Source organism: Protomyctophum bolini, assembly GCF_963924005.1.
Source record: "Protomyctophum bolini genome assembly, chromosome: 22".
Lineage (NCBI taxonomy): Eukaryota > Metazoa > Chordata > Actinopteri > Myctophiformes > Myctophidae > Protomyctophum > Protomyctophum bolini.
The window spans coordinates 35,199,250-35,225,392 of NC_137883.1; the positions used below are offsets into that span (position 1 = coordinate 35,199,250).

At 43.4% G+C, this 26,143-nt stretch overlaps 1 protein-coding gene across 1 annotated transcript in view; it reads right to left on the reverse strand.

Moving 5' to 3' along the window:
* xpo7 (exportin 7) overlaps nt 1-26,143 on the reverse strand; it is a gene marked incomplete at its 5' end in the record, with an annotated part of 56,169 nt that overhangs the window by 15,911 nt on the left and 14,115 nt on the right. The window contains 19 exons of the mRNA XM_080756581.1: nt 201-289; nt 1,096-1,202; nt 1,973-2,081; nt 3,039-3,102; nt 4,209-4,289; nt 5,373-5,446; nt 6,776-6,911; nt 7,872-7,977; nt 8,449-8,642; nt 11,853-12,025; nt 12,722-12,868; nt 12,997-13,116; nt 13,676-13,749; nt 16,176-16,341; nt 16,610-16,714; nt 18,324-18,389; nt 19,235-19,401; nt 22,834-22,927; nt 24,436-24,582. Coding sequence (XP_080612707.1) covers nt 201-289; nt 1,096-1,202; nt 1,973-2,081; nt 3,039-3,102; nt 4,209-4,289; nt 5,373-5,446; nt 6,776-6,911; nt 7,872-7,977; nt 8,449-8,642; nt 11,853-12,025; nt 12,722-12,868; nt 12,997-13,116; nt 13,676-13,749; nt 16,176-16,341; nt 16,610-16,714; nt 18,324-18,389; nt 19,235-19,401; nt 22,834-22,927; nt 24,436-24,582 — 2,219 coding nt within the window. The remainder of the gene's footprint in view (nt 1-200; nt 290-1,095; nt 1,203-1,972; nt 2,082-3,038; nt 3,103-4,208; nt 4,290-5,372; nt 5,447-6,775; nt 6,912-7,871; nt 7,978-8,448; nt 8,643-11,852; nt 12,026-12,721; nt 12,869-12,996; nt 13,117-13,675; nt 13,750-16,175; nt 16,342-16,609; nt 16,715-18,323; nt 18,390-19,234; nt 19,402-22,833; nt 22,928-24,435; nt 24,583-26,143) is intronic.

Consider the following 26,143-nt stretch of genomic DNA (forward strand, 5'->3'; position numbering starts at 1 on the left):
ACTACACCCTCTGCCAACCTGGGGAGAGCAACGGACTGACCTCATGCTTCCTTCAATGCATGAGGAGTCCAAGCCGCCTCTTTTCACTTGACAGTTGTAGTTGTACTGTACGTCCCAGTTTTAATTTCGACAGAATTTTTAGTGAGCACTAGTAGAACATAGTTTTAGTGGACAGAGTGAGCGCTGCCGTGGAAGGATACATCCAGTCAAAGAGCATCATAAAGCTGGTCTTAGCGTTGAAGGCAAAGGCGATGCCTCTCAGGTCCCGGACCAAACCCACCAGAGTCCTCTGCAACGGGAGAGAGACATAGGAACACACAACGTTAAGAGAGAGAGAGAGAGAGAGAGAGCGAGGCGCTGGGTCTGAATGTTGTCCTAATGTTGTACATATTGGGCCACCCGGGCCGTGCCCCAGTTGGAGCCTTAGATATAGACAGAGTTACGCAAAATGCGTTCACTTCATGGGGCTTCAGTCCAATGGTGGCTCTCCTACATAGACTTCTATTGAGAATGGGGGACAACCAACTGGGACAAGTCCTGGACCGGAAGTAGGCAGAAATGCATTGGACTCATCAGGGCAACAGCCCAGCTTTAATGATCTTAAATCCATTTATTTTAGATTGTTTAGTAGTAATAGTACAACATAAACATTACAGAGACTTTAGTTGTTTACTGTACAATACTTTAGAACAGTTGTCATGTTGCACACGTGCTTAAAATAGCTCCTATTTGCGCCGCCCTCGTTGAAAACAGTGCATTTCCAACTTCAGCTTGTCCCAGTTCAGGCTGCATGAACAGCGCTCGGTTTCTGCCCCCTCAATATCGTAACTCTTCTATTAGATGGATCTGACATAGCCTACATTGGCAGCCCTTCAACCCCTGTGCATGCAAATAGCGAACCACAGCAAGCTGCCTTTGTTTTAAATGGTCCTACCTATCGCCAGGGTTGCGCTGAACACCCTCCCCTCCCCCTGCTCGTGATTCTAATTTTCCCAGTCGATAATAATTAAATCCACGCCACGCGCCGCCTGCACAAGAGAGTGCTTGGCAGTGATTGTTAAACAGCCACGGGGCATTGTTGTGAAGAGTTCTTACCTTGGCTTCCTGTTCGTTGAAGGTGTTGGTGCTGAGCATCTGAGCCACGGTTTCAAACGCCGCTGTGAGCGGCAGCATGAACTGTTCAAACTGGTCCTCGTCCTCGCCTGGAAGCACAACACACATGGAGTTAACCCCTGTTACCGAGCAAACACACTATAGCACTGATCAGAGATCAGAGTTAACCCCTGTTACCGAGCAAACACACTATAGCACTGATCAGAGATCAGAGTTAACCCCTGTTACCGAGCAAACACACTATAGCACTGATCAGAGATCAGAGTTAACCCCTGTTACCGAGCAAACACACTATAGCACTGATCAGAGATCAGAGTTAACCCCTGTTACCGAGCAAACACACTATAGCACTGATCAGAGATCAGAGTTAACCCCTGTTACCGAGCAAACACACTATAGCACTGATCAGAGATCAGAGTTAACCCCTGTTACCGAGCAAACACACTATAGCACTGATCAGAGATCAGAGTTAACCCCTGTTACCGAGCAAACACACTATAGCACTGATCAGAGATCAGAGTTAACCCCTGTTACCGAGCAAACACACTATAGCACTGATCAGAGATCAGAGTTAACCCCTGTTACCGAGCAAACACACTATAGCACTGATCAGAGATCAGAGTTAACCCCTGTTACCGAGCAAACACACTATAGCACTGATCAGAGATCAGAGTTAACCCCTGTTACCGAGCAAACACACTATAGCACTGATCAGAGATCAGAGTTAACCCCTGTTACCGAGCAAACACACTATAAAAATAAACTAACTAACTACGCTTGTGAGGCAAAGTGCCTCCGGCTCAATGCTAGTAAAACCAAGGAGATGGTGGTGTGTGTGTGTGTGTGTGTGTGTGTGTACCTAGATCCACCATGAGAAGGCGTCCCAGGGCAGTGTAGAAGGTGGTCCGACAGCGCATGTCACTGAGATTTGATTGGTTGTTGACGCCCAGGAATGAGAAGTGCTCACTCTGAAATGACAAGAACTCTCGTTTAGTTCACTGTAAAAGGTGAATATTCTTACTGTATGGTTATTAAACATACACACATGTGTGGTGTATAATATTCTTACTGTATGGTTATTAAACATATACACATATGTGTGGTGTATAATATTATTACTGTATGGTTATTAAACATATACACATATGTGTGGTGTATAATATTCTTACTGTATGGTTATTAAACATATACACATATGTGTGGTGTATGATATTCTTACTGTATGGTTATTAAACATATACACATATGTGTGGTGTATAATATTCTTACTGTATGGTTATTAAACATATACACATATGTGTGGTGTATAATATTCTTACTGTATGGTTATTAAACATATACACATATGTGTGGTGTATAATATTCTTACTGTATGGTTATTAAACATATACACACGTGTGTGGTGTATAATATTCTTACTGTATGGTTATTAAACATATACACATATGTGTGGTGTATAATATTCTTACTGTATGGTTATTAAACATATACACATATGTGTGGTGTATAATATTCTTACTGTATGGTTATTAAACATATACACATATGTGTGGTGTATAATATTCTTACTGTATGGTTATTAAACATATACACACGTGTGTGGTGTATAATATTCTTACTGTATGGTTATTAAACATATACACATATGTGTGGTGTATAATATTCTTACTGTATGGTTATTAAACATATACACATATGTGTGGTGTATAATATTCTTACTGTATGGTTATTAAACATATACACATATGTGTGGTGTATAATATTCTTACTGTATGGTTATTAAACATATACACATATGTGTGGTGTATATTAATATTCTTACTGTATGGTTATTAAACATATACACATATGTGTGGTGTATAATATTCTTACTGTATGGTTATTAAACATATACACATATGTGTGGTGTATATTAATATTCTTACTGTATGGTTATTCAGCATGAACTGCACAGCACTGAGCTTCACCAGCTTCCTCACACTGCTGTACGTGATCACGCAGCTCGTTAAGGAGAACACGTCATTCATAAAACAGCAACAACAACATGAAGTAAATGGTGCATTTATGTAGTCCTTTTATCCGTGCATCACATTCACCCATTCACACACACACACACACACACACACACACACACACACACACACACACACACACACACACACACACACACACACACACACACACACACACACACACACACACACACACACACACACACACACACACACACACACACACATTCATACACCGATGGCGGAGGAAACCATGCAAAGGCACCAACCTGCACATCGGGAGCAATTAGGGGTTCAGAGTCTTGCTCAAGGACACTTGGACACCAACTCTGGGTTTGAATTCAGCTGCTCTACCGGCCACTCTACCCCCTGAGCCAGTCCCGTCCCCGTAAAGTAAACACGCTAGACTTAGAAAACTGGACCTGGACTGTATCTGTACTGCGTCTAGCTTGTAGACGGCGCAGTGCCTCAAGAAACTAGGATCCCAGGTAACCCAGGATATGGATGATGGGGGTTATAATTACACGTAAATCCTCAGTCACAGCAAATGTCATTTCAAACAGAGTTCCAATTTATATCGTCTGACTGTCGGGTGAAAACCTCATTATGTCCAAAACTGGTACTTTTCAGGATTCAAATAATAAAAAAATAAACAAAAGTAGCAGATCTATAAACTTCAGCTGCTGCTTTCGTCCGACGCTGTAGTATGATAAAGTAAAAAATATAATAATAATTACGAAAACATACAAAAAGTCAGAGATATGGAGATAAGAAAAAGCAAAAAATAGCTGATCTATAAGCTCAAAACGTGTCGCAGTGAGCTTATAGATCGGCTATTTTTTCTACGACAGTAATATGCAATGTGGCCTTCTGCAGTGAGTGTGGAACTATAGTGGCCCTCTCCATTGTCAAAGTTACTGTCAACAATAATTAGCATTGTTAAAATAAAATGTTCACAAACAGCTGTACATCGCGCACACACACGCACGCACGCACGCACGCACGCACACACACACACACACACACACGCACGCACGCACGCACGCACGCACGCACGCACGCACGCACGCATGTCAAGGATATCCTAAAGAGAGGTCGTTGAGTAGCTGCAGTGTCTTGGAGGTGATTGGTTCACACTGGCCCCAGTACTTCAGATTGGTGATGCTGCAGTAAAGATAAAACACATTATTATTATTATTAAACATAATAATTGCATTGTATGTAGTCATAGCACGTCATAGTACATATGTATAGTATAGTATAAATGTATAGTTTCATTATATAGATATTCCACTGTTACGTTCTTAGCTTACGCATGTTTCATGCTTTTTTGTTCTTGATTAATGTAAAATCACTCTGGATTAAGAGCATAAATTGTAATGCCCTTGCTGACGTCGACCCCAGGCAGAGTTCAAACATAATATGCTCCAACCACTACACGGGATGCATACGCAAATTAGACACACCAACGGACCGACATGCAGAAACAACGGTCGAACATGCGCTGCTCCCGTGCTTGTGGTTAGGTTTCTGGTTCAAGGACTTCAGTGTTAGGTTAGGGTTTACCAATAGTATGTCTAAACCAGAGTGTAGAGTAGGAGTGTAGCGACACGCTTTGATCTCGCCGCAAAGCGGGTGCCTATGGGCTATAGTTCCAAACATTGCTCCTATGGCTGGAACTATCCCATTGAGACAAAGTGGGTGCCTATGGGCTATAGTTCCAAACATTGCTCCTATGGCTGGAACTATCCCATTGAGACAAAGCGGGTGCCTATGGGCTATAGTTCCAAACATTGCTCCTATGGCTGGAACTATCCCATTGAGACAAAGCGGGTGCCTATGGGCTATAGTTCCAAACATTGCTCCTATGGCTGGAACTATCCCATTGAGACAAAGTGGGTGCCTATGGGCTATAGTTCCAAACATTGCTCCTATGGCTGGAACTATCCCATTGAGACAAAGCGGGTGCCTATGGGCTATAGTTCCACACATTGCTCCTATGGCTGGAACTATCCCATTGAGATAGAATGAGCACTTCCGCATTCCATTGTTACAATGGGAGCCAACGCTAGTGTCTTACAATATTACTCTGGTCTAAACTAAAGCCTGTACACCACTAAACTAGGGTGGCCCCAGTACATTTGGGAGGAATGGTTCTGGATGTGTGCTTGCTTATTTTTCTTTTGGTTATATCCATAATACTGTACATTTATATATCACTGTTAAGAAGATGTTTTTTTAACTTACATTTTTCCAATGAAGACACTAAGTACCATGGTCTCATCGTTAAGGCCCAGGACCTCCGATAGCCGCCTGTAAAGCTGGACACACACACACACACACACACACACACACACACACACACACACACACACACACACACACACACACACACACACACACATTAAGAACACCTGTGCTTTATAATCAGACAGAAGAACAGCAACCCTCTGAACATTCATTTCAAATAAGGGTTTCTCATCGTAATGACATGAGGTGTATTGCCTCATTTAGTACTCATTTTTCGACCGCGAGATCATGTATTTCACAATGCCACGCCAGACTTCCTGGTCCTTCATTGCCATCCCCAGTTCCTGCTTACTGATGCCTGTGTCCCTACTAGCGATGACATCCGAGAGAACGACAGTTTTCTACCTCTGGTCTGCTTTGAGGCAGGACTCCAGAGAAAAAGGGAAGATATAACCTCATTGTCAGCTCTGTAGCAGTGGCCGGCAAACTGTGTTCTTCTGGATCGGACCAGTGAAGAAACACAGGGAAGGTTGCCGTATATTAGATAAGGTGGCTCTTCTAAGACAGATTTTGCGCTCTCATTAGAAGGTGTGTAGTGTAAGTGCCATCCTACCGTTTCTCTAATTTCTTTAAAAATGTGTTCATGTCTCGGAACCATAGAGTAGAATCGGCTCGACGGTCGTCCTAGATATTTATACTTTTAGTACTACTTAGCTGCACATCATATCGTGCACCGAAAATAGCCGATCTACAAGGACACCACACGCTGCAAATAGCCGATCTACAAGGACACCACACGCTGCACGCTTGTAGTAAATCTGCTATTTTGGGTAAGCAACACAACATACAACTAAAGTATAAATGAGGCAATCACATCTGGACCAATTTGTTGTCTTCACAAAGTCATCATGAAACTCATCCTCTGGCCTGGGCCAGTGGGCCATGGCTCAGCGGTCCAGGCACCTTGGCTGGTAATCCAGTCTGGCAGTGTGCCGCGGGTTCGACTCCCGATCGCCTCTTTTACTGCATGTCTTCCCCCAATCTCTCTCCCCATTTCCTGTCAGCCTACTGTCTGTCCCTCCATAAAAAATTTAAATAAAATAAAAAAGGTGAAAGCCACAAAAACAAACATATATATATATAAAAAAATAAAAATAAACTCCTCTTCCACAACTCCCAGGTCACAAAGAACACACAATGGCAGCTCCTCAGGAAAGCCAGTGTATCTGCCCACCTCGATGGACTGCCAGAGGTAATGCACCAGATCTGATGTGCACAGAGGGACCCGTGTCCTCTTTTTAAGCCCTGTGTAACAGCCGATAACGGATGTTATGTTCATAAAAACAGGATGGCGGCAGTACGTAATTATTTATTAATTCATTCCTTCCTTCCTTCCTTACCTTGGATGATTTTTGCACCTGGTCACCGATGTAGATCTTCCTGAACTGCTCAAAGAAGCTGAGCATGGCCAGCTCTAGTCTCTCGTTCCCCGCCTGAGCCAACCGTGAGTCTGTCAGGTTCATGAGCTGGAGCACCCTGCGGGGGAGAAACATAAACCTCTCCGTCAGCACCGCTGTTCATTGTGACAGCAACGGTTCTTATTTCTGACCCGAGATCAGATTCTATAAATCTGTTCATTGTGACAGCAACGGTTCTTATTTCTGACCCGAGATCAGATTCTATAAATCTGTTCATTGTGACAGCAACGGTTCTTATTTCTGACCCGAGATCAGATTCTATAAATCTGTTCATTGTGACAGCAACGGTTTTATTTAGTCTGAACCCATTCTGACCCGAGATCAGATTCTATAAATCTGTTCATTGTGACAGCACGGTTTTATTTAGTCTGAACCCATTCTGACCTGAGATCAGATTCTATAAATCTGTTCATTGTGACAGCAACGGTTTTTATTTCTGACCCGAGATCAGATTCTATAAATCTGTTCATTGTGACAGCACGGTTTTATTTAGTCTGAACCCATTCTGACCTGAGATCAGATTCTAAGAATGTCTTCCACATCCTGACAGTTTTCTGACATGTTTCTCTGTCAGTCGTTCTTTGGATGGGTGTTTTCAAAGAATCCATTATGGTTCAAATGGGATTTGAAGTTACGATGGTTTGTACAGAAAAAGGGGGCCGTGTCTCATTAAAAAAATAATTATACCAAATATCTAAATACTGGAACAAGCAATTTAAAAAAACTCACAAAGCCACAGTAGACGTTCAAAAAAGAATCCCACACATTCACACAGATTAGTACAGTCAGAATCCCACACATTCACACAGATTAGTACAGTCAGTGGTTCTCAAAAAGAATCCCACACATTCACACAGATTAGTACAGTCAGTGGTTCTCAAAAAGAATCCCACACATTCACACAGATTAGTACAGTCAGTGGTTCTCAAAAAGAATCCCACACATTCACACAGATTAGTACAGTCAGTGGTTCATGTCAAGGAACCCCCAGCTATGCGGTATTTGGGTGAATTCTTACCGACATACAAGTTCTCCATCCATGGCGTCCTGCTCGTCTGTACTGGCAAACGATACCCGTCCTCCGATTACAGCTCCGATTATATACACCAGCCATGTCAACCGCCCTGCAAGGGGGAGCACCAGAGCAGAGGGGGGTGAGATTAGGGATGTTAATAGTCGTTGTTAACGGGTTCCGTCCATCCGACGTGTCCACACGCGCCATAAGCAATCCAACCGACAGGTTGCAATGACGCGTGTACACGTCCTAGGGTGTGTACACGTCCTAGGGCGTGTACACGTCCTAGGGTGTGTACACGTCCTAGGGTGTGTACACGTCCTAGCACATCTAGCACACAATGATATCAAACGAGAGAAGAATATTCTGAATTCTTTCCTTTTTTTATTTTTGTGTGGGACTCCCAAGGACCCCACAAATTATATGTAATTGGCCGATAAAAACATGTCAGGTAAAAACATTTTTCTGGCCCCCGGACCCCACTTTGAGAAGCAGCGCTCTAAATGACTTGGATCACAGATAAAAGCCACTCACCTTCTTGTACAGTGATGTCAGATAGAATTCAAGAAAAGCCACTCACCTTCTTGTACAGTGATGTCCGCCGCGCTGGAGTTGGTGGACTGCAGGAGCTCCTGGTACGTCTGAGCTGATTGGTCGAAGAGCTGGACCAGCAGCGCACACGTCTTCTCGTACTCACAGCGGCCGATGGTGGACAGCTGGTCCAGCTGCTGCTGCACCAGGCCCGCGTCGTCCAGAGGGTCTTCTAGGCCGTCTCTGTTTCCAGGGGGCAAAGATTTTGGAAAAATGTTGTGTAACGGCCAAATGAGTGGAATTGTCCAAATATATTTGTGTGACCATGGGGTGGCGCTGTTGGCTTTATAAGCGTCTGGTTCACTGGAACTGGCAGGGAGGATTGACCCGGAAGGGCAATGGTTTTTGACCGCAGGTAGGCTACATCACTGTTGTTCAAACACTGGAGCGAAATGTTTGTTGGTCGGGAATATTCATTGTTTGTGTCTACTCTATACTGATTATTGTTTCATCTTTTCATTTTTTTTGCCTCAACGCACGTCCCACTGGGAGGAGACCCCGGGGCAGACCGAGGCGCAGTTGGAGGAAACACATTGACTAGATGGATGGACGGACACACCCAATAATTATTTGTTTCAGCTCCTCGACGTTGTGGCAACGATAACAAAAAGTGATGTGGAGCACGAATGCATGCACCAGTAATAACACTTACACTTAATTTGATATTTGCAATGCTCCGCAAACACAAATAGCTAACAGGCAACAAACGCATATTAATCCACGACGCTTTGTAACTTGTGGATCGTCTATTTCTGTCACACGACACCTTCATACAAAGGATAAATCAAGCTTTGCACTGAAGCAGTAACATGTCATGCATCTCTCTCTCTCTCTCACTGAAGCAGTAACATGTCATGCATCTCTCTCTCTCTCTCTCTCTCTCTCTCACTGAAGCAGTAACATGTCATGCATCTCTCTCTCTCTCTCTCACTGAAGCAGTAACATGTCATGCATCTCTCTCTCTCGCACTGAAGCAGTAACATGTCATGCATCTCTCTCTCTCTCTCTCTCTCTCTCTCTCTCTCTAGCACAAATGGTAAATAATCAAACATGCTTTGATGTGACACCTGTCACACCAGGAACGTGGCACTTACAATATGTGACAATGATCAATATTTCATTGTGTGGTCAGTTTGATGTACAGTATGCCATCACGGTTGCATAACCCAGCGCATGCACACACACACACACACACACACACACACACACACACACACAGTACAGTAGGTGTGTGCAGGGTCTGTGGTCATGTTTATAAATGTACATTATGGAGGACAAGTTCTATAAAAAGTGGGAAAAGTGGGATCTCTTCTTTCAGCCTATCGATAATGTATGAGGATTTCAATGAATGTTTCCTGGAATATGAAAAATGCAGCCTTGTTTTTTGTTTCCTTTTTTTTGTCCCTTGCTTTGTTTTTTCCCCCCTCTTTTTTGTATCGTCTGTTTTATCAATAAAAACATATCATTATATTGTCAGCTTGTGCCCCCCTTTGGTGGGTGGGTGTGTGTGTGTGTGTGTGTGTGCACGGCTTTGTGTAGAACAGAGGGATCATTATCTTCTCCAATAACAATAAAACTATAAATGCATGTTGGTTAATCAAATGCAGGCTTGCGGCGGGCGGCAGACTGCAAGTCTGTATTTGCTCCCCGTTATCCATTTGTTAAATTAATTAATTACAAGTCCACTTGGTTACATTCATACGCTCTCGAGTTAAATTAACAGGATTGAGCTTCTCTATCGTCTCTTTCATAACACACACACACACACACACACACACACCCACCCACCGTTCATGGCAGCGAAATGGCTCTCGCAAAAACCACATGTAGACATCAGACAAGACATCATTAAAAAGTAAAACAGTTACATAATCACCAAGAAGAAGCCTCAATACTTTGAGGGAGAGGGAGATAGAGATGGAGAGAGAGAGAGAGGGGGAGATAAAGAGAGAGAGAGGGAGAGAGACAATGACAGAGAGGGAGATAGAGAGAGACGATGACAGAGAGGAGGAGGGTTTGGTGCAGTTCAGATCAATGGTGGTGGGTATTTAGTGAATGTTGGTCCTGATGGGATTAGAAACCGTTCTACAGACTAGCAGCCATGACACACAGATACTCCTTCCAGATGCTACGAGGGAGACAAAGAGAACCCCCTTAGATAGCACTTTCTGTAGACGTAGTCTACTTGGGCATCTTGGGGCCGATCACGTCAAAAACATGATCCATATCATCGTGATATTAAACTGGATGTTGTCTGTGATTTTGGACATTGTACTATTGAGATGTTCTATAAAAATATAAATATCGAATGGGGGGGAAAATAATCGGTTTCGGCAGATACTCAAAATCGGATCGGGAGCAAATAAAAACGTGATTGGGACGTTCCTAGTGCTCACTGCAGCTTCTCCTTAAGTCACTGACCATCTCCGTGTCTCACATTTACAGAGGGTATTATCGTGGCAGACATCTTTCTATAGTGCATCTCATCGTTGTCAAGCATGTTGTCGTCATACGGTCCCTGCGGCTTTTTGCAGGGGCTAATTCTAGTCTTCACACTGTGGCTCAGGTGAGCCTGCTTGTTGTGTTTATGGGGCTCAACTTCCAGGACATACGACGTGCTTGTTTGAGGCCTCCTCAAGCCGTGGTAACACAGAAATGTGTGGGGAGAATTAATTGGCATAATGGCTAAATTGGGAGAAGAAAAGAAACGAGATACAAATAATTGGCTACGTAAAAAAAAAAAAAGATATGACCGAATTCTTCTAAGACAAGCGTGTGTTTGACTTTCAGAAAGTTTCAGCTCTCGTCTCCTACTCCTACACAGGAACGGTGTATGCCAGCCAGCGAGGCAGTGTGACATAACGGGCTTCTCATGAGGAATTTAAGTGTGTTTTTGTTTTGATTGGAAAAGGCAGGAGAAAGCATGACTGATGAAGGTCCGACGGACCCCAACGCTGCTCCAACGCTTCAACAAAATGTTAAGTGAAGACAGCGTGCGGGATACCAGTCTTTCTCCTACTACTATTCCAGTTGTTAATTTATCCGACGCACCTGTTGTCCCTCATAGGTGTGCATAAGGACTTTTTTCTTCTAAGATTGGATAAGGCTGGCCTCTCTCATGGTCAAAGTTGCCCACCCCTGATGTAGGCCTTGGGGACCTCAGGTGTGTGTGTGTGTGTGTACCTGAGGATCATGTGGACGGACTCCAGCCGCGAGGTGATGTAGGCCTTGGGGACCTCAGGTGTGTGTGTGTGTGTGTGTGTGTGTGTGTGTGTGTGTGTGTGTGTGTGTGTGTGTGCGTACCTGAGGATCATGTGGACGGACTCCAGGCGCGAGGTGATGTAGGCCTTGGGGACCTCAGGTGTGTGTGTGTGTGTGTGTGTGTGTGCGTACCTGAGGATCATGTGGACGGACTCCAGGCGCGAGGTGATGTAGGCCTTGGTGACCTCGGGCGTGTACGTCTCCAGCAGGTGGGGCTCAGTGGCTTTGACGTAGGGAACGGACGCAGCCAGCCGCTGCCATAAGCTTAACAGGTAGTGGACGCTGTTGGGAGCAAACTCCCAGTGCTGGAAGAAGCACATGGAACATGGAAAAGAGATTTATTAATTAAGCATGAATTAAACATTGGTAGATTTTTCCTCTTCTTTAACTCCAAACGTCCATTACCCTTTTATTGTCACATTCTGCATTCATTGTCAATGGGAATCTAATGATTCTCTAAGACGAAGTTTGTGGACGGTAACTAAAAGCTGGATATAGGAGGGGAAACATTTTTCACTCGTTTATGTGTCTGGCCCCAGACGTAGAATACGCTGCAGCACCTACAACCGTCAGGGGTGAGCCTCAGTGTCGGGACGTCGCTGACCATTTGGTTGCCTTACTCACAGACAGACACTCACCTGCAGACTGGTGACAGTGAGGTTGGCTATGAGGTGATGTTAGACAGACAGACAGACAGACTCACCTGCAGACTGGTGACAGTGAAGTTGGCTATAAGGTGATGTTAGACAGACAGACAGACAGACTCACCTGCAGACTGGTGACAGTGAGGTTGGCTATGAGGTGATAGACAGACAGACAGACAGACAGACAGACAGACAGACAGACACTCACCTGCAGACTGGTGACAGTGAAGTTGGCTATGAGGTGATAGACAGACAGACAGACAGACAGACAGACAGACAGACAGACACTCACCTGCAGACTGGTGACAGTGAAGTTGGCTATGAGGTGATGTTAGACAGACAGACAGACAGACTCACCTGCAGACTGGTGACAGTGAAGTTGGCTATGAGGCGGATGACTTCAGGGTAGTTCTCTACTTTGACCAGCTCCCCCAGCTGGTAGTTGCTCTTCAACCTCGCCAGGAGCCGACAGAACTCATGGTAGTTATTAGGGTCCGGCAGACACTGGAATTAAAAAGCAGCACGTCACGTCAACGCAACATGAACTTAAACATCCAAAACGTTACGGTATTATTCCGTGTGAATGAGATGTGCGCGAGCGAAGCGTGCAACACATACGGTACGGTACGTACCTGTGGGTTTGCTAGTATCCTCTTGACTCCGTCCACTAACTGTGAAAGAAACTTTGCTCGTTCTGCGTTGTTGAATAGAGACCGCCGAACCGACGCTATTTGAACAAGACACGACAACACCTGCACACACACACACACACAGTCGCACACACACACACACACACACACACACACACACACACACACACACACACACACACACACACACACACACACACACACACACACACACACAGGTAGGGGGAAACAACATAATAATGAGGAGACAGCTTTTACAAAAGATGATTTGTTTTATCATCTCTCCTTTTTTCTTTGGACAGAGATAAAAAGTGCATAATGGCTTCAGGGTGTCAGTCAGTTTACATTATAGAAAACTAAATAACTAAGAAATAAAATTACCCCCAACTAAAAGTCCCTAACCGCATGAGAAACTAAGAAACTGCAATAAATTAGATCACAAAACAAAAGTGACTAAACACTCCCACAAAGGACGGTGTAACGTTAAATAGGGAAATATAAAAAGGACAATAAATAACTGAGGAGCCGACTAACGACACAATGAACAAATGCTAAGGGTCACTTAATGAGAACTCAGAATTAACACAAAACAACCAGAACTAAACACCATGTACTTTTGTCATACATCATGTGATTTTGGATATATTTATATCATGCTTACCAACGGGGAGAGGGACGGAGGGATGGAATGATATAAGTTGAAAAAGAGTTGTAGGGTGGCGGAATCGAGAAACGCTGTGGGGACAAGAAGGAAAAGTTAACGTCGTTAATGTCAGGAAATCTTTCATTAAAAAGCACTTGCTGTTGTTGCACTGTACCAACTCTTCACCCAAAAAAATAGCCGGTCTACATGCTCAGAATGCTGGTGGAAAACATTTGCTTTCCACCAGAATAGTGATTAAGACCAGACTTCAACCAGTGCCACATGCAGGGCTCCAGCGTGCAACCTATTAGGTCCCATATGCGACTTAATTTCTTAATGTGCGAGTTAAAGGGACACTTCACCCTTTTTGCAAAAAAATATATGTTAACGACGTTTAGAAGCTTTAGAACACTTTCCTGGGGGTCTTTATGTGTGGTTTTAGATATTTTAGATTGTAGCAGTGAGCCCAGTGTCTCTGATGTCATGGACACTGGGCTCACTTCCTTCCTGGACTACAATTCCCATAATACTTTGGTGCACTGCTCCTCCTTGTGGATAGGGCAGGTCTGTCTTACTGAGACCACATGTAGTCCAGGAAGTAAGTGATCCCAGTGTCCATGACATCAGAGACACTGGGCTCACTGATTAACCCCGAAAAAAACTAAACTGATTTCAGCATCGGCTGTAGGCTTTTTACAACTGGGATGATGATGCATGCTGTGCATTGCCGTCGCTGAATCCACGGAGACAGCAGACACAACATAATATGGGGGACTGCGCCTCGTCCCCGACCCCAAACACGGTAAACCTGTTGTTGACTACATACATGATCGCCTCGAACAAAATACATCTCCCACGTGAAACCTGGTATATTCTTCGTCGTACGACGTGGTGTTGCATGCTGAAAATAGCAGATTTACAAGCTCACAACGCGTCGCGTCCACCACACGTTGTGAGCTTGTAGATCAGCACATGGAAATATGCAGGCTGAGACCTTTAGAAACTCTCCCCTTCACAATAAAAGCATATCAGCTTTCACATGTTCATTCCATATAAAGAAAAGACAGGAGGAAATTGGGCAAAGATTATGAATTCGGTGGCATTTCACATTGCAAAAGGGTGCAGGAAGAGTGGGCAGTGGGCACCTCAGTGTTAAATATCCTTATTGGCCATTAGGTTGAACATGCCCATGCAGAAGGTAAGGGGTGTGTCTCATTTAATTCTGTTTCATATACAGTAGCCAAATGATAATAACGATATGGAAAAATGCACTATAGGTTAATTCATTATAATAATTTCCTATAGAATGTGTGAGTGAGAAATATAACATTGTGTGCTTAATTTAAGGCATTTATGCTTCAGCCAAGAAAACCTTTGCTAGCCTTGGTGATAAGGTCATGTATTAACCCATTCTGGGCGGGAACCCCTATTGGTATCTTACCCCCTCAGGCCGGGCACCCATATTTGGGTTCTGTACAGTATGTACAGTATTCAAAAATGTAATTTTTTTGATGCTGCTATATAAATATTTGAAGTTTTTCAGAAACCTTAGGTCAGGATTTAGAGGCATTTTTAGGCCTAAATGGGTTAATACAGCGCTGCGGCGCTATACAAAAAAAAGTTGGTGCTACCTAATTTGTGGTGGCGCTACCGACTGAAAAGGTAGGTGGCGCCAGTGCTACCTGTGAAACAGTTAGTCTGGAGCCCTGGCCACATGTAACCATAGCGTCAATACTCTGGGCATGGTCAAAATCGATGAAATTAAGACATTGATTTGCCCAAACAAAGACAGGCAGGTATTTAGCGAGGGAGAAAACGGCTGATGTACAATCTCAGGATGCATTGCGTATAGTTGTGAGCTTGTGTGAGGGTCCATTCGGTCCATTCTGTACAAGAGAGTGGCGCTTTGATCTCGCCGCAAAGCGGGTGCATATGGGCTATAGTTCCAAACGTTGGAACTATCTCATTGAAATAGAATGAGAGCACTTCCGCATTCCGTTGTTACAATGGGAGTCAACGCTAGTGTCGCGCCCGCCTTTGTACAAATTCGTATAAACTAACGAGAAAGGGAGGAATTGAACCCCCGTATGCTGGTTTCAAGCCAACCACATTACCACTCTGTCACTTTCTTTATAAGATACTAGTAAAGTATTACACTGCCTTGTCATGGCAGAGTCGTGGGTGAAACCCCCGCGTATCTTAACCCCCAATGGCCCACCCCTCCCAACTAGGATTCCAAGACGCAGCCTCCCCCGTAATAGAAGAACTCCTCCACTTCCACGACCACGCACTAATAGTTGTAATTCTCATCAGCATCCTCGTATTCTACATCATAGCCGCAATAGTCACCACCAAACTTACAAACATCGCCACTCTCTTACTATTCCACTTTGGTGGATTGGTAGTCTGTATCAACCGTTATGGATATCAGAATTGGAAAACGTATTTTCTCCAAGTTTTGCTTCCTGGCTTCCAAAGTGTCCTTTTTTTCTCCTAGACAGACTAGCTAGCTACCAACCTGATCTCCATGATGTGGGGATCTGTACGGTGCAGAGGTCGTCCGAAGACTCGTCTGTCGAAGTTCCTATGAAGTCATAGTTGAGGCAGTTGTGGCTTAGCTTCAGCAGCTGCATCAGCAGCCCATGTTGAGACTCATCGTTCAGATTAAGGTTTTTCCCTGATGCCTGCAACGATAAAAAAACATCCATAATGCACTGGGAACAGGAAAGAACATACAAACAACACTCCCATACGACACCAACAAAAAACTCCCAATTATCCTTGGAACGAAGCAGAAGGTATATTTTATGGTAAATGGTGCATTTATATAAGGCGCTTGTAACAGAGATTACATTCACACATACACCGATGGCGGAGGGCACCCGTTTGTGTCTTAGTTTACCCTCTCCCTTTTTCTTGACACAAAATAAATAAATAAATATGTGTGTGTACCTGTTTGAGCAAATTGCAGGATAAAGTGAATATGTCAAAGAGCGAGGAATCTCTGAATGACGACGCTATCTTCCTATGCTTCGTCAGCGGATGTGTTGTGTCGGCCTGCGAATAAATAAACAGAAGACATAAAGAAACAATACAATAATATACATTAATATTATAGAAATGTGGTAGGTCGGGAGTGGCTTATTGTCGGTATCAGCCGATAACACAATGCGCTAGACCTCCTGTGGAGATAAATAATAATAATAATAATAATATTATTATATATTATTATAGACCTCCTGTGGAGATGGATTTCTGAGGTGGAGCGCCACCCCTACGTACCATCAGCTCTCCTGTGGAGATGGATTTCTGAGGTGGAGCGCCACACCTACGTACCATCAGCTCTCCTGTGGAGATGGATTTCTGAGGTGGAGCGCCACACCTACGTACCATCAGCTCTCCTGTGGAGATGGATTTCTGAGGTGGAGCGCCACACCTACGTACCATCAGCTCTCCTGTGGAGATGGATTTCTGAGGTGGAGCGCCACACCTACGTACCATCAGCTCTCCTGTAGAGATGGATTTCTGAGGTGGAGCGCCACACCTACGTACCATCAGCTCTCCTGTGGAGATGGATTTCTGAGGTGGAGCGCCACACCTACGTACCATCAGCTCTCCTGTGGAGATGGATTTCTGAGGTGGAGCGCCACACCTACGTACCATCAGCTCTCCTGTGGAGATGGATTTCTGAGGTGGAGCGCCACACCTACGTACCATCAGCTCTCCTGTGGAGATGGATTTCTGAGGTGGAGCGCCACACCTACGTACCATCAGCTCTCCTGTGGAGATGGATTTCTGAGGTGGAGCGCCACACCTACGTACCATCAGCTCTCCTGTGGAGATGGATTTCTGAGGTGGAGCGCCACACCTACGTACCATCAGCTCTCCTGTGGAGATGGATTTCTGAGGTGGAGCGCCACACCTACGTACCATCAGCTCTCCTGTGGAGATGGATTTCTGAGGTGGAGCGCCACACCTACGTACCATCAGCTCTCCTGTGGAGATGGATTTCTGAGGTGGAGCGCCACACCTACGTACCATCAGCTCTCCTGTGGAGATGGATTTCTGAGGTGGAGCGCCACACCTACGTACCATCAGCTCTCCTGTGGAGATGGATTTCTGAGGTGGAGCGCCACACCTACGTACCATCAGCTCTCCTGTGGAGATGGATTTCTGAGGTGGAGCGCCACACCTACGTACCATCAGCTCTCCTGTGGAGATGGATTTCTGAGGTGGAGCGCCACACCTACGTACCATCAGCTCTCCTGTGGAGATGGATTTCTGAGGTGGAGCGCCACACCTACGTACCATCAGCTCTCCTGTGGAGATGGATTTCTGAGGTGGAGCGCCACACCTACGTACCATCAGCTCTCCTGTGGAGATGGATTTCTGAGGTGGAGCGCCACACCTACGTACCATCAGCTCCCAGTGTTTCCCACACGACTTGCCTTGTCGCACCCAAGCTGTGCTACTCTAATTACTTACTAATCACTAATTATGCTGGGTCGGCAGCGCCCGGGATCGAACCCATGAACTTGTGGCACAAAGGCACGAGCTCTACCAACTGAGCTACCCAGACAATGTTATAATACATTAAAAAAAAGACAGTATGATGAGTGACACACAATATAAAAACAATAACAGATTGTGGGGGGAGGTTAGTTACCTGATTGATTTCATTGGTCAGCTGGGAGAGAATAGTGACTCCTATGATGCAGTGTTCCACACTGTCCTGTAAAGACATTATCAGACATATAAAAGTTTAAAGCTAAATAAATAAAAAAATCACACAGCAGTGAAAACATTTGTCAGGCCAACTAAGGGCCGATTCATACTCCTATTTTACCGCAGTTTCGGCGCTGTAGTGCCGAAATGATTTCGTCTCGTCAGAAATTTTCAGTAGCACCGAAGAGCCGACTTTAACTCGGCTCTAAAATAGGAGTATGAATCGGCCCAAAGTCCTTATAGACGGATAACTCTTCCTCAGGAAGCAGTGAAGGACCCAAAGAGAAGAGAATAGAAGATGCTTCTGAACAGGGATGTCCCGATACGCTTTTTTTCACTTCCGATCCGATCCTGATTTCAAACACTCTTCAATCTTAACCCATTTTGGGCGGGAACCCCTTTTGGTGTTTTAAACATTATGTTATAGTTTAGCTATTGAAAAATATCAGATCTACAAGCTTGAGCTTGTATAGGTCTGCTATTTTTGAAAAATCGTAAAAATGTGGCAAATTTGGAATATATATTTTTTCAGAGCGAACCTTTTTAACTCAAATCTTTGCTTCTGAGGGGTCCCTGGAACAACATATTTACAGATGGTCGTCGGTGGCATATTACATATCATATTTGGGGGTCCTTGACATGAAATATTGAGAACCACTGACATAGAAACATGAGGTTTTTCAGAAACCTCAATTTTTTCCCAATTTTGACTAAATGGGTTAAAATAACTAATAACCGAAAAAGGCTAATCTAAAAGCTCTTAAAGGGTGCCGTCCCGTGGGGGACGGGGTGAAAAGGTTTGAGGATTTAGACAGCATTTGTATGCAAGGTTAAAAACACAAAAAAACACACCTGTAAAAATCGCGTAACGTCGGCGATGACGTTTCTGAAGACGTAGTCGTCCTTCTGACAGTCGAACCAGCCCAGCTTGGTGATCCGGGCATACAGCTGGATGAGAGCCTGGGTCACGAACGCAGCCAACTTGGGCCGCGTCGCCAGGTAATTTATCACATAGTTCCCTGCAGCGACAGACACAAACCAGATAATTTATCACATAGTTCCCTGCAGCAACAGACACAAACACAGGTAATTTATCACATAGTTCCCTGCAGCAACAGACACAAACACAGGTAATTTATCACATAGTTCCCTGCAGCAACACACACAAACACAGGTAATTTATCACATAGTTCCCTGCAGCAACACACACACAAACCAGGTAATTTATCACATAGTTCCCTGCAGCAACACAGACACAAACCAGGTAATTTATCACATAGTTCCCTGCAGCAACACAGACACAAACCAGGTAATTTATCACATAGTTCCCTGCAGCAACAGACACAAACCAGATAATTTATCACATAGTTCCCTGCAGCAACACACACACAAACCAGGTAATTTATCACATAGTTCCCTGCAGCAACACAGACACAAACCAGATAATTTATCACATAGTTCCCTGCAGCAACACAGACACAAACCAGATAATTTATCACATAGTTCCCTGCAGCAACACAGACACAAACACAATCATTTATCACATAGTTCCCTGCAGCAACACAGACACAAACACAATCATTTATCACATAGTTCCCTGCAGCAACACAGACACAAACACAGAATTTATCACATAGTTCCCTGCAGCAACACAGACCAGATAATTTATCACATAGTTCCCTGCAGCAACAGACACAAACCAGATAATTTATCACATAGTTCCCTGCAGCAACAGACACAAACCAGATAATTTATCACATAGTTCCCTGCAGCAACAGACACAAACCAGATAATTTATCACATAGTTCCCTGCAGCAACACAGACACAAACCAGATAATTTATCACATAGTTCCCTGCAGCAACACAGACACAAACACAGATAATTTATCACATAGTTCCCTGCAGCAACAGACACAAACCAGATAATTTATCACATAGTTCCCTGCAGCAACAGACACAAACCAGATAATTTATCACATAGTTCCCTGCAGCAACAGACACAAACCAGATAATTTATCACATAGTTCCCTGCAGCAACACAGACACAAACCAGATAATTTATCACATAGTTCCCTGCAGCGACAGACACAAACCAGATAATTTATCACATCGTTCCCTGCAGCAACACAGACACAAACACAATCATTTATCACATAGTTCCCTGCAGCAACAGACACAAACACAATCATTTATCACATAGTTCCCTGCAGCAACACAGACACAAACACAGATAATTTATCACATAGTTCCCTGCAGCAACACAGACACAAACACAATCATTTATCACATAGTTCCCTGCAGCAACACAGACACAAACCAGATAATTTATCACATAGTTCCCTGCAGCAACAGACACAAACCAGATCATTTATCACATAGTTCCCTGCAGCAACAGACACAAACCAGATAATTTATCACATAGTTCCCTGCAGCAACACAGACACAAACCAGATAATTTATCACATAGTTCCCTGCAGCAACAGACACAAACCAGATCATTTATCACATAGTTCCCTGCAGCAACACAGACACAAACCAGATAATTTATCACATAGTTCCCTGCAACAACAGACACAAACCAGATAATTTATCACATAGTTCCCTGCAGCAACAGACACAAACCAGATAATGTATCACATAGTTCCCTGCAGCAACACAGACACAAACCAGATCATTTATCACATAGTTCCCTGCAACAACAGACACAAACCAGATCATTTATCACATAGTTCCCTGCAGCAACAGACACAAACCAGATCATTTATCACATAGTTCCCTGCAGCAACACAGACACAAACCAGATAATTTATCACATAGTTCCCTGCAGCAACAGACACAAACCAGATCATTTATCACATAGTTCCCTGCAGCAACAGACACAAACCAGATAATTTATCACATAGTTCCCTGCAGCAACAGACACAAACCAGATCATTTATCACATAGTTCCCTGCAGCAACAGACACAAACCAGATCATTTATCACATAGTTCCCTGCAGCAACAGACACAAACCAGATCATTTATCACATAGTTCCCTGCAGCAACAGACACAAACACAGACTACTTTTAATAAACAGTCAACTGTGACTAGACCCATTAATTAATCAGCAACAACCACCACATTATAATCATCACCACTTATTTTAATGTTTAAACAAACAAACAACAAGGCCCAAGCTAATTTCAGGAAACATAACAGACTTAATAATTCAACAATTAGAGCTGCTATAAGAACATTTTAATTACTTATTTTTGATATTCAGACAGCCAGCAATGGGTAGAGCGCTCCCCAAAAAGATTTAGGGCTGTATTTTGCGTGTCTTAAGTACCAGGTCTTATTACCTAACTTGAGTAAACTAAAGACCTGGAGGCGTGATCAATGCTCTTTGGCCACTCAGAATAGCCAAAGAGCATTGATCACGCCTCCAGGTCTTTAGTTTACTCAAGTTAGGTAATAAGACCTGGTACTTAAGACACGCAAAATACAGCCCTGTGTCTCTGTGACACATCTAGGGGCCGCAATCGGCATTCAAAGATGTTCCTAGAAGCTTTGTCATTGGTCGATTTGCCTGTCTGCTTCCTGATTGAGAAACACACCTGTAAAAATGAGAAAGCTTCTAGGAACATCTTTGATTGCAGCCCCTACATGTGTCACAGACGAGAGACAACCTTTTTTTTTGTTTTGACTAAATCACAGAGACTAAAATATCATAAGATTTTAGTCGACTAAATCTACAATTGATGTAGTCGACTAAAATGTATTTTGGCGGGCCTTGATGCCGTCGTTGAAATCGTTGATTTTACACTTGCTGAAAATAGCCGATCTACAAGCTCACAACGTGTCGCGCGTGACCTTGTAGATCAGCTATTTTCAGCATGCAACAGAGTGTAAAATGACTTATACTGGATCTCTTGTACACGTCATGCTCGTTTGAGGTGTTACATAGACAAAGCATTGCTGCCATATTGGAGTGACGCACCGCTGTGCCATCTAGTGGTGATTCCAAATATTTGAGAACTGTCGCCTCTTTATATAGAATCTCTTTGCTATAAGGACATATAGGACATACAGGACATATACTGTATAACCCATTCTGACCCGAGATCAGATTCATACGAGGTTTCCACTGGACACACACTGGTCTGATTAACCCATTCTGACCTGAGATCAGATTCATACGAGGTTTCCACTGGACACACACTGGTCTGATTAACCCATTCTGACCTGAGATCAGATTCTGAAAATGTCAGTCGTTTTTTGATTTTTCAAAAATAGCAGACCTACAAGATCATAGCGCGCCACTCGGTGGCGCGCTATGATCTTGTAGATCTGCAATTTTTCAATAGCTAAAGCACGACATGATGCTAACACCAAAATGGGTTCCCGTTCAGAATGGGTTAAGGACATATAGGACATAATTATAGAGGGGGAGAAACGTCAGAACTTACGGATGTCGATGCGTTGCTCAAGGGGCAGAGGGTTGCTGGTTCTAGACACCAGTTTAGATAGACAGGTGGCAGCGAGCAGCTGGGAATACGATGACTGTGGAGAAAAAAACACACGCACGGTTTAAGTCAAATACACTCAATACTTTTTTTGGAACAAAATTAAACGTTTCTGTTTCTTTTTCTGTTCACTTTGCATGAGCTACTTGCATCGATCTACAATAGAACTGTTCACTTTGCATGAGCTACTTGCATCGATCTACAATAGAACTGTTCACTTTGCATGAGCTACTTGCATCGATCTACAATATAGAACTGTTCACTTTGCATGAGCTACTTGCATCGATCTACAATAGAACTGTTCACTTTGCATGAGCTACTTGCATCGATCTACAATATAGAACTGTTCACTTTGCATGAGCTACTTGCATCGATCTACAATAGAACTGTTCACTTTGCATGAGCTACTTGCATCGATCTACTATAGAGCGGCACAGTCCCTCCCCCTTTCAGAACAACGAACGGCCCAGGAAATGAAAACACAAATAATTACAAAGAAGAAAAACAACAAAGAAAGTGTTGTAACCTGCCGTTTTTTTCTACTTTCTAATTCTTTGTTTGGCTCGAAATATTGTGTGTTGTCGTCATGATTTGTCACGACAAGAGTTGGCTTCGTACGACGCTTAAAAGGTCTTTAAATAAATTAAATAAAAACCTATGGGGAAATGCATTGCGTTTTCATTTCCTGGGCCGTTCGTTGTTCTGAAAGGGGGAGGGACTGTGCCGTTCTATAGAACTGTATAAGGTGCTCATGGTGGAGAACAACGGAAAAGTTGTATCCACCATCCACGGTAAGTTGGAATAACTTACCGTCTCATATCAGAGTCTGTACTAGTCTCAGCTCTTTTTAAGAGACAATTACTGCAATTTGTATTAACAAGCTTGGGCAACACGCCCTAGTCATGTTATTATTTGATATTTATTATTAGAACATTATTACTATTATTATTTTTGAATACTTTAGGCTTACCAATATTATCTTAATTTCTGTTATCTAAGCTCAACTGGTAGCTTCTATAGGAAGGCCACTCGATAAGATTTTTTTTTGGCACTTCCAGCACATCATGTATGTACAGTAACTAATCTCGTTTCTTATTGAAATATTTGCTTTCTGTATTTATTTTATTTTACCATATTGTTGATATTATGTACACATGTGCAAATAAACTAAAAGTTCTTTGTTTTTGTTTTTTAGTTTCCCAATTTATTTAGTCATTATGCCGATTATTTTCTCAGCCCCTCACATTTGTCACTGCTGTTCTGTTCGTATATAGAGGCTTGACAAAGCCAAAAGCACCGTGGTAGATTTCGAACGCACTTTACACGGTGCCACCTGAGCGGAGCGCCCCGGAACGGAAACACTTGATCTGATGACAAATCGCTGCCATTTTGAGTGAAATGAAACCATCATCAACACATCGGTGAATCAAACAAGGAAACTATATTGCAATGCATGATTACACGAAGCGGCTCCAGTTGAAGCCGCGATAGCCAAGTATGTGACAGTGATGATGGAATAAGAAGTGCTCAGAGAGTGAAACTCACACTGCCTCTCTCCAGTAGTAGCTGACATTTGCTCAGACAGTCGGGGCTGTTGGTAAACTCCACCAATGCTTTCTCTGCCTGGAGTCGGACATCCGTGTCTGTTGTCTCGTATAGCTGCTTACATAGGATCTCCAGCTGGGCAAGGCCCTGGAAACACACACACAGACACGTTATATACAGACACACAGACACGTTATATACAGACACACACACACAGACACGTTATATACAGACACACACACACAGACACGTTATATACATACAGACACACAGACACGTTATATACAGACACACACACACACAGACACGTTATATACATACAGACACACAGACACGTTATATACAGACACACACACACACAGACACGTTATATACAGACACACACACACACACACAGACACGTTATATACAGACACAATGCAAGAGGGGAAAAAGCCATATTATGCCATCTTGGGTAACTCAGTGATGTAAATAGGTTTTCAATGTAATGAGTCCCGGGATGCAGGGATGGTCTTTTTAGAGACGAGTCCCCGGGACATTTTAGGAGTCTCATTTCAACCACGTTAGGAGTCATATTTTGCCTTTTTTTTCTTTTTACAATTTGCAGCATTTAACTCTCATTTAATTTTATATGGTTATAATGTGGTTATTATATTCATGTAGAAAACAGAAGAAGAAATGATTATATTATAACTAAAGCTATAGCAAAATAAACTAGAATAATAAACAGTACAGTAGTGCATGCCGTGGATGCAGAGGTCGTTGTTTTATTGCGTCCCTTAACTGTAAACTGTGCTTTGGGATGCAAAAATGCACCCTATTCTAATCTCTGGGTGCTGCCAGGGCAGTAAGTAGACATTTTGGGAAATTTGCAAAAGACTAGACATATTGGAAATTAGCGTGGTACAGAGAGGAGTGCCACGCTAATCTATGCTCAGTTTGAGCATAGAGATACAGTATATAAATAATAGAGATGGCACCAGGATTCCCCTCCCATCCAGTGCCCGCTCTCTGTTAATTATATATCTATGCTCAAACCAAGTGGAAGTGTGTAGGGCAAGGGGCTAGTTTCAAAGAGGGACACACACACACACAAACGTGGCTGGTTGGCAGCCAATGAGAATGATAACTTGCTAGTACGGCCACTACGGCAGACAATGAGAGAGATGGCTTGCTAGTCCAGAAAGGCAAAGCAATCCTTCATAAACCAGCTGGTCTTGAGAAGAAAAGGGTCCCGCACACTGTCTTTCCCTTATAGAGCAGTAGTTTTATTAGATGACAACGTTTCGGTCTAAACGACCTTCATCAGGTATCTTGATAAATGTGTAGAAGCCGTTTCACTCAAGAGTTAAAAAGGTCCATTTGGTTACCAACTCCATTTGGTTACCAACCTGGAACCCCCTCAAGGCCCACTGGTGGTCCCCGGACCACTGGTTGAAAACCACTGTAGTATGTCTATAGGACCACAATGGATACAGATCCCCAGGACTTATTTTTTTGTTATCTATTTACATTTCAAACTAATAAAGTAGTCGATCAAAAACCAACAAAATGGTAAATGGTGCCTTTATCCAAGGCCGCTTTACATAGACTGTGCATTACATTCACCCATTTACACACACATTCACACACCTTTACATAGACTGTGCATTACATTCACCCATTTACACACACATTCATACACCTTTACATAGACTGTGCATTACAT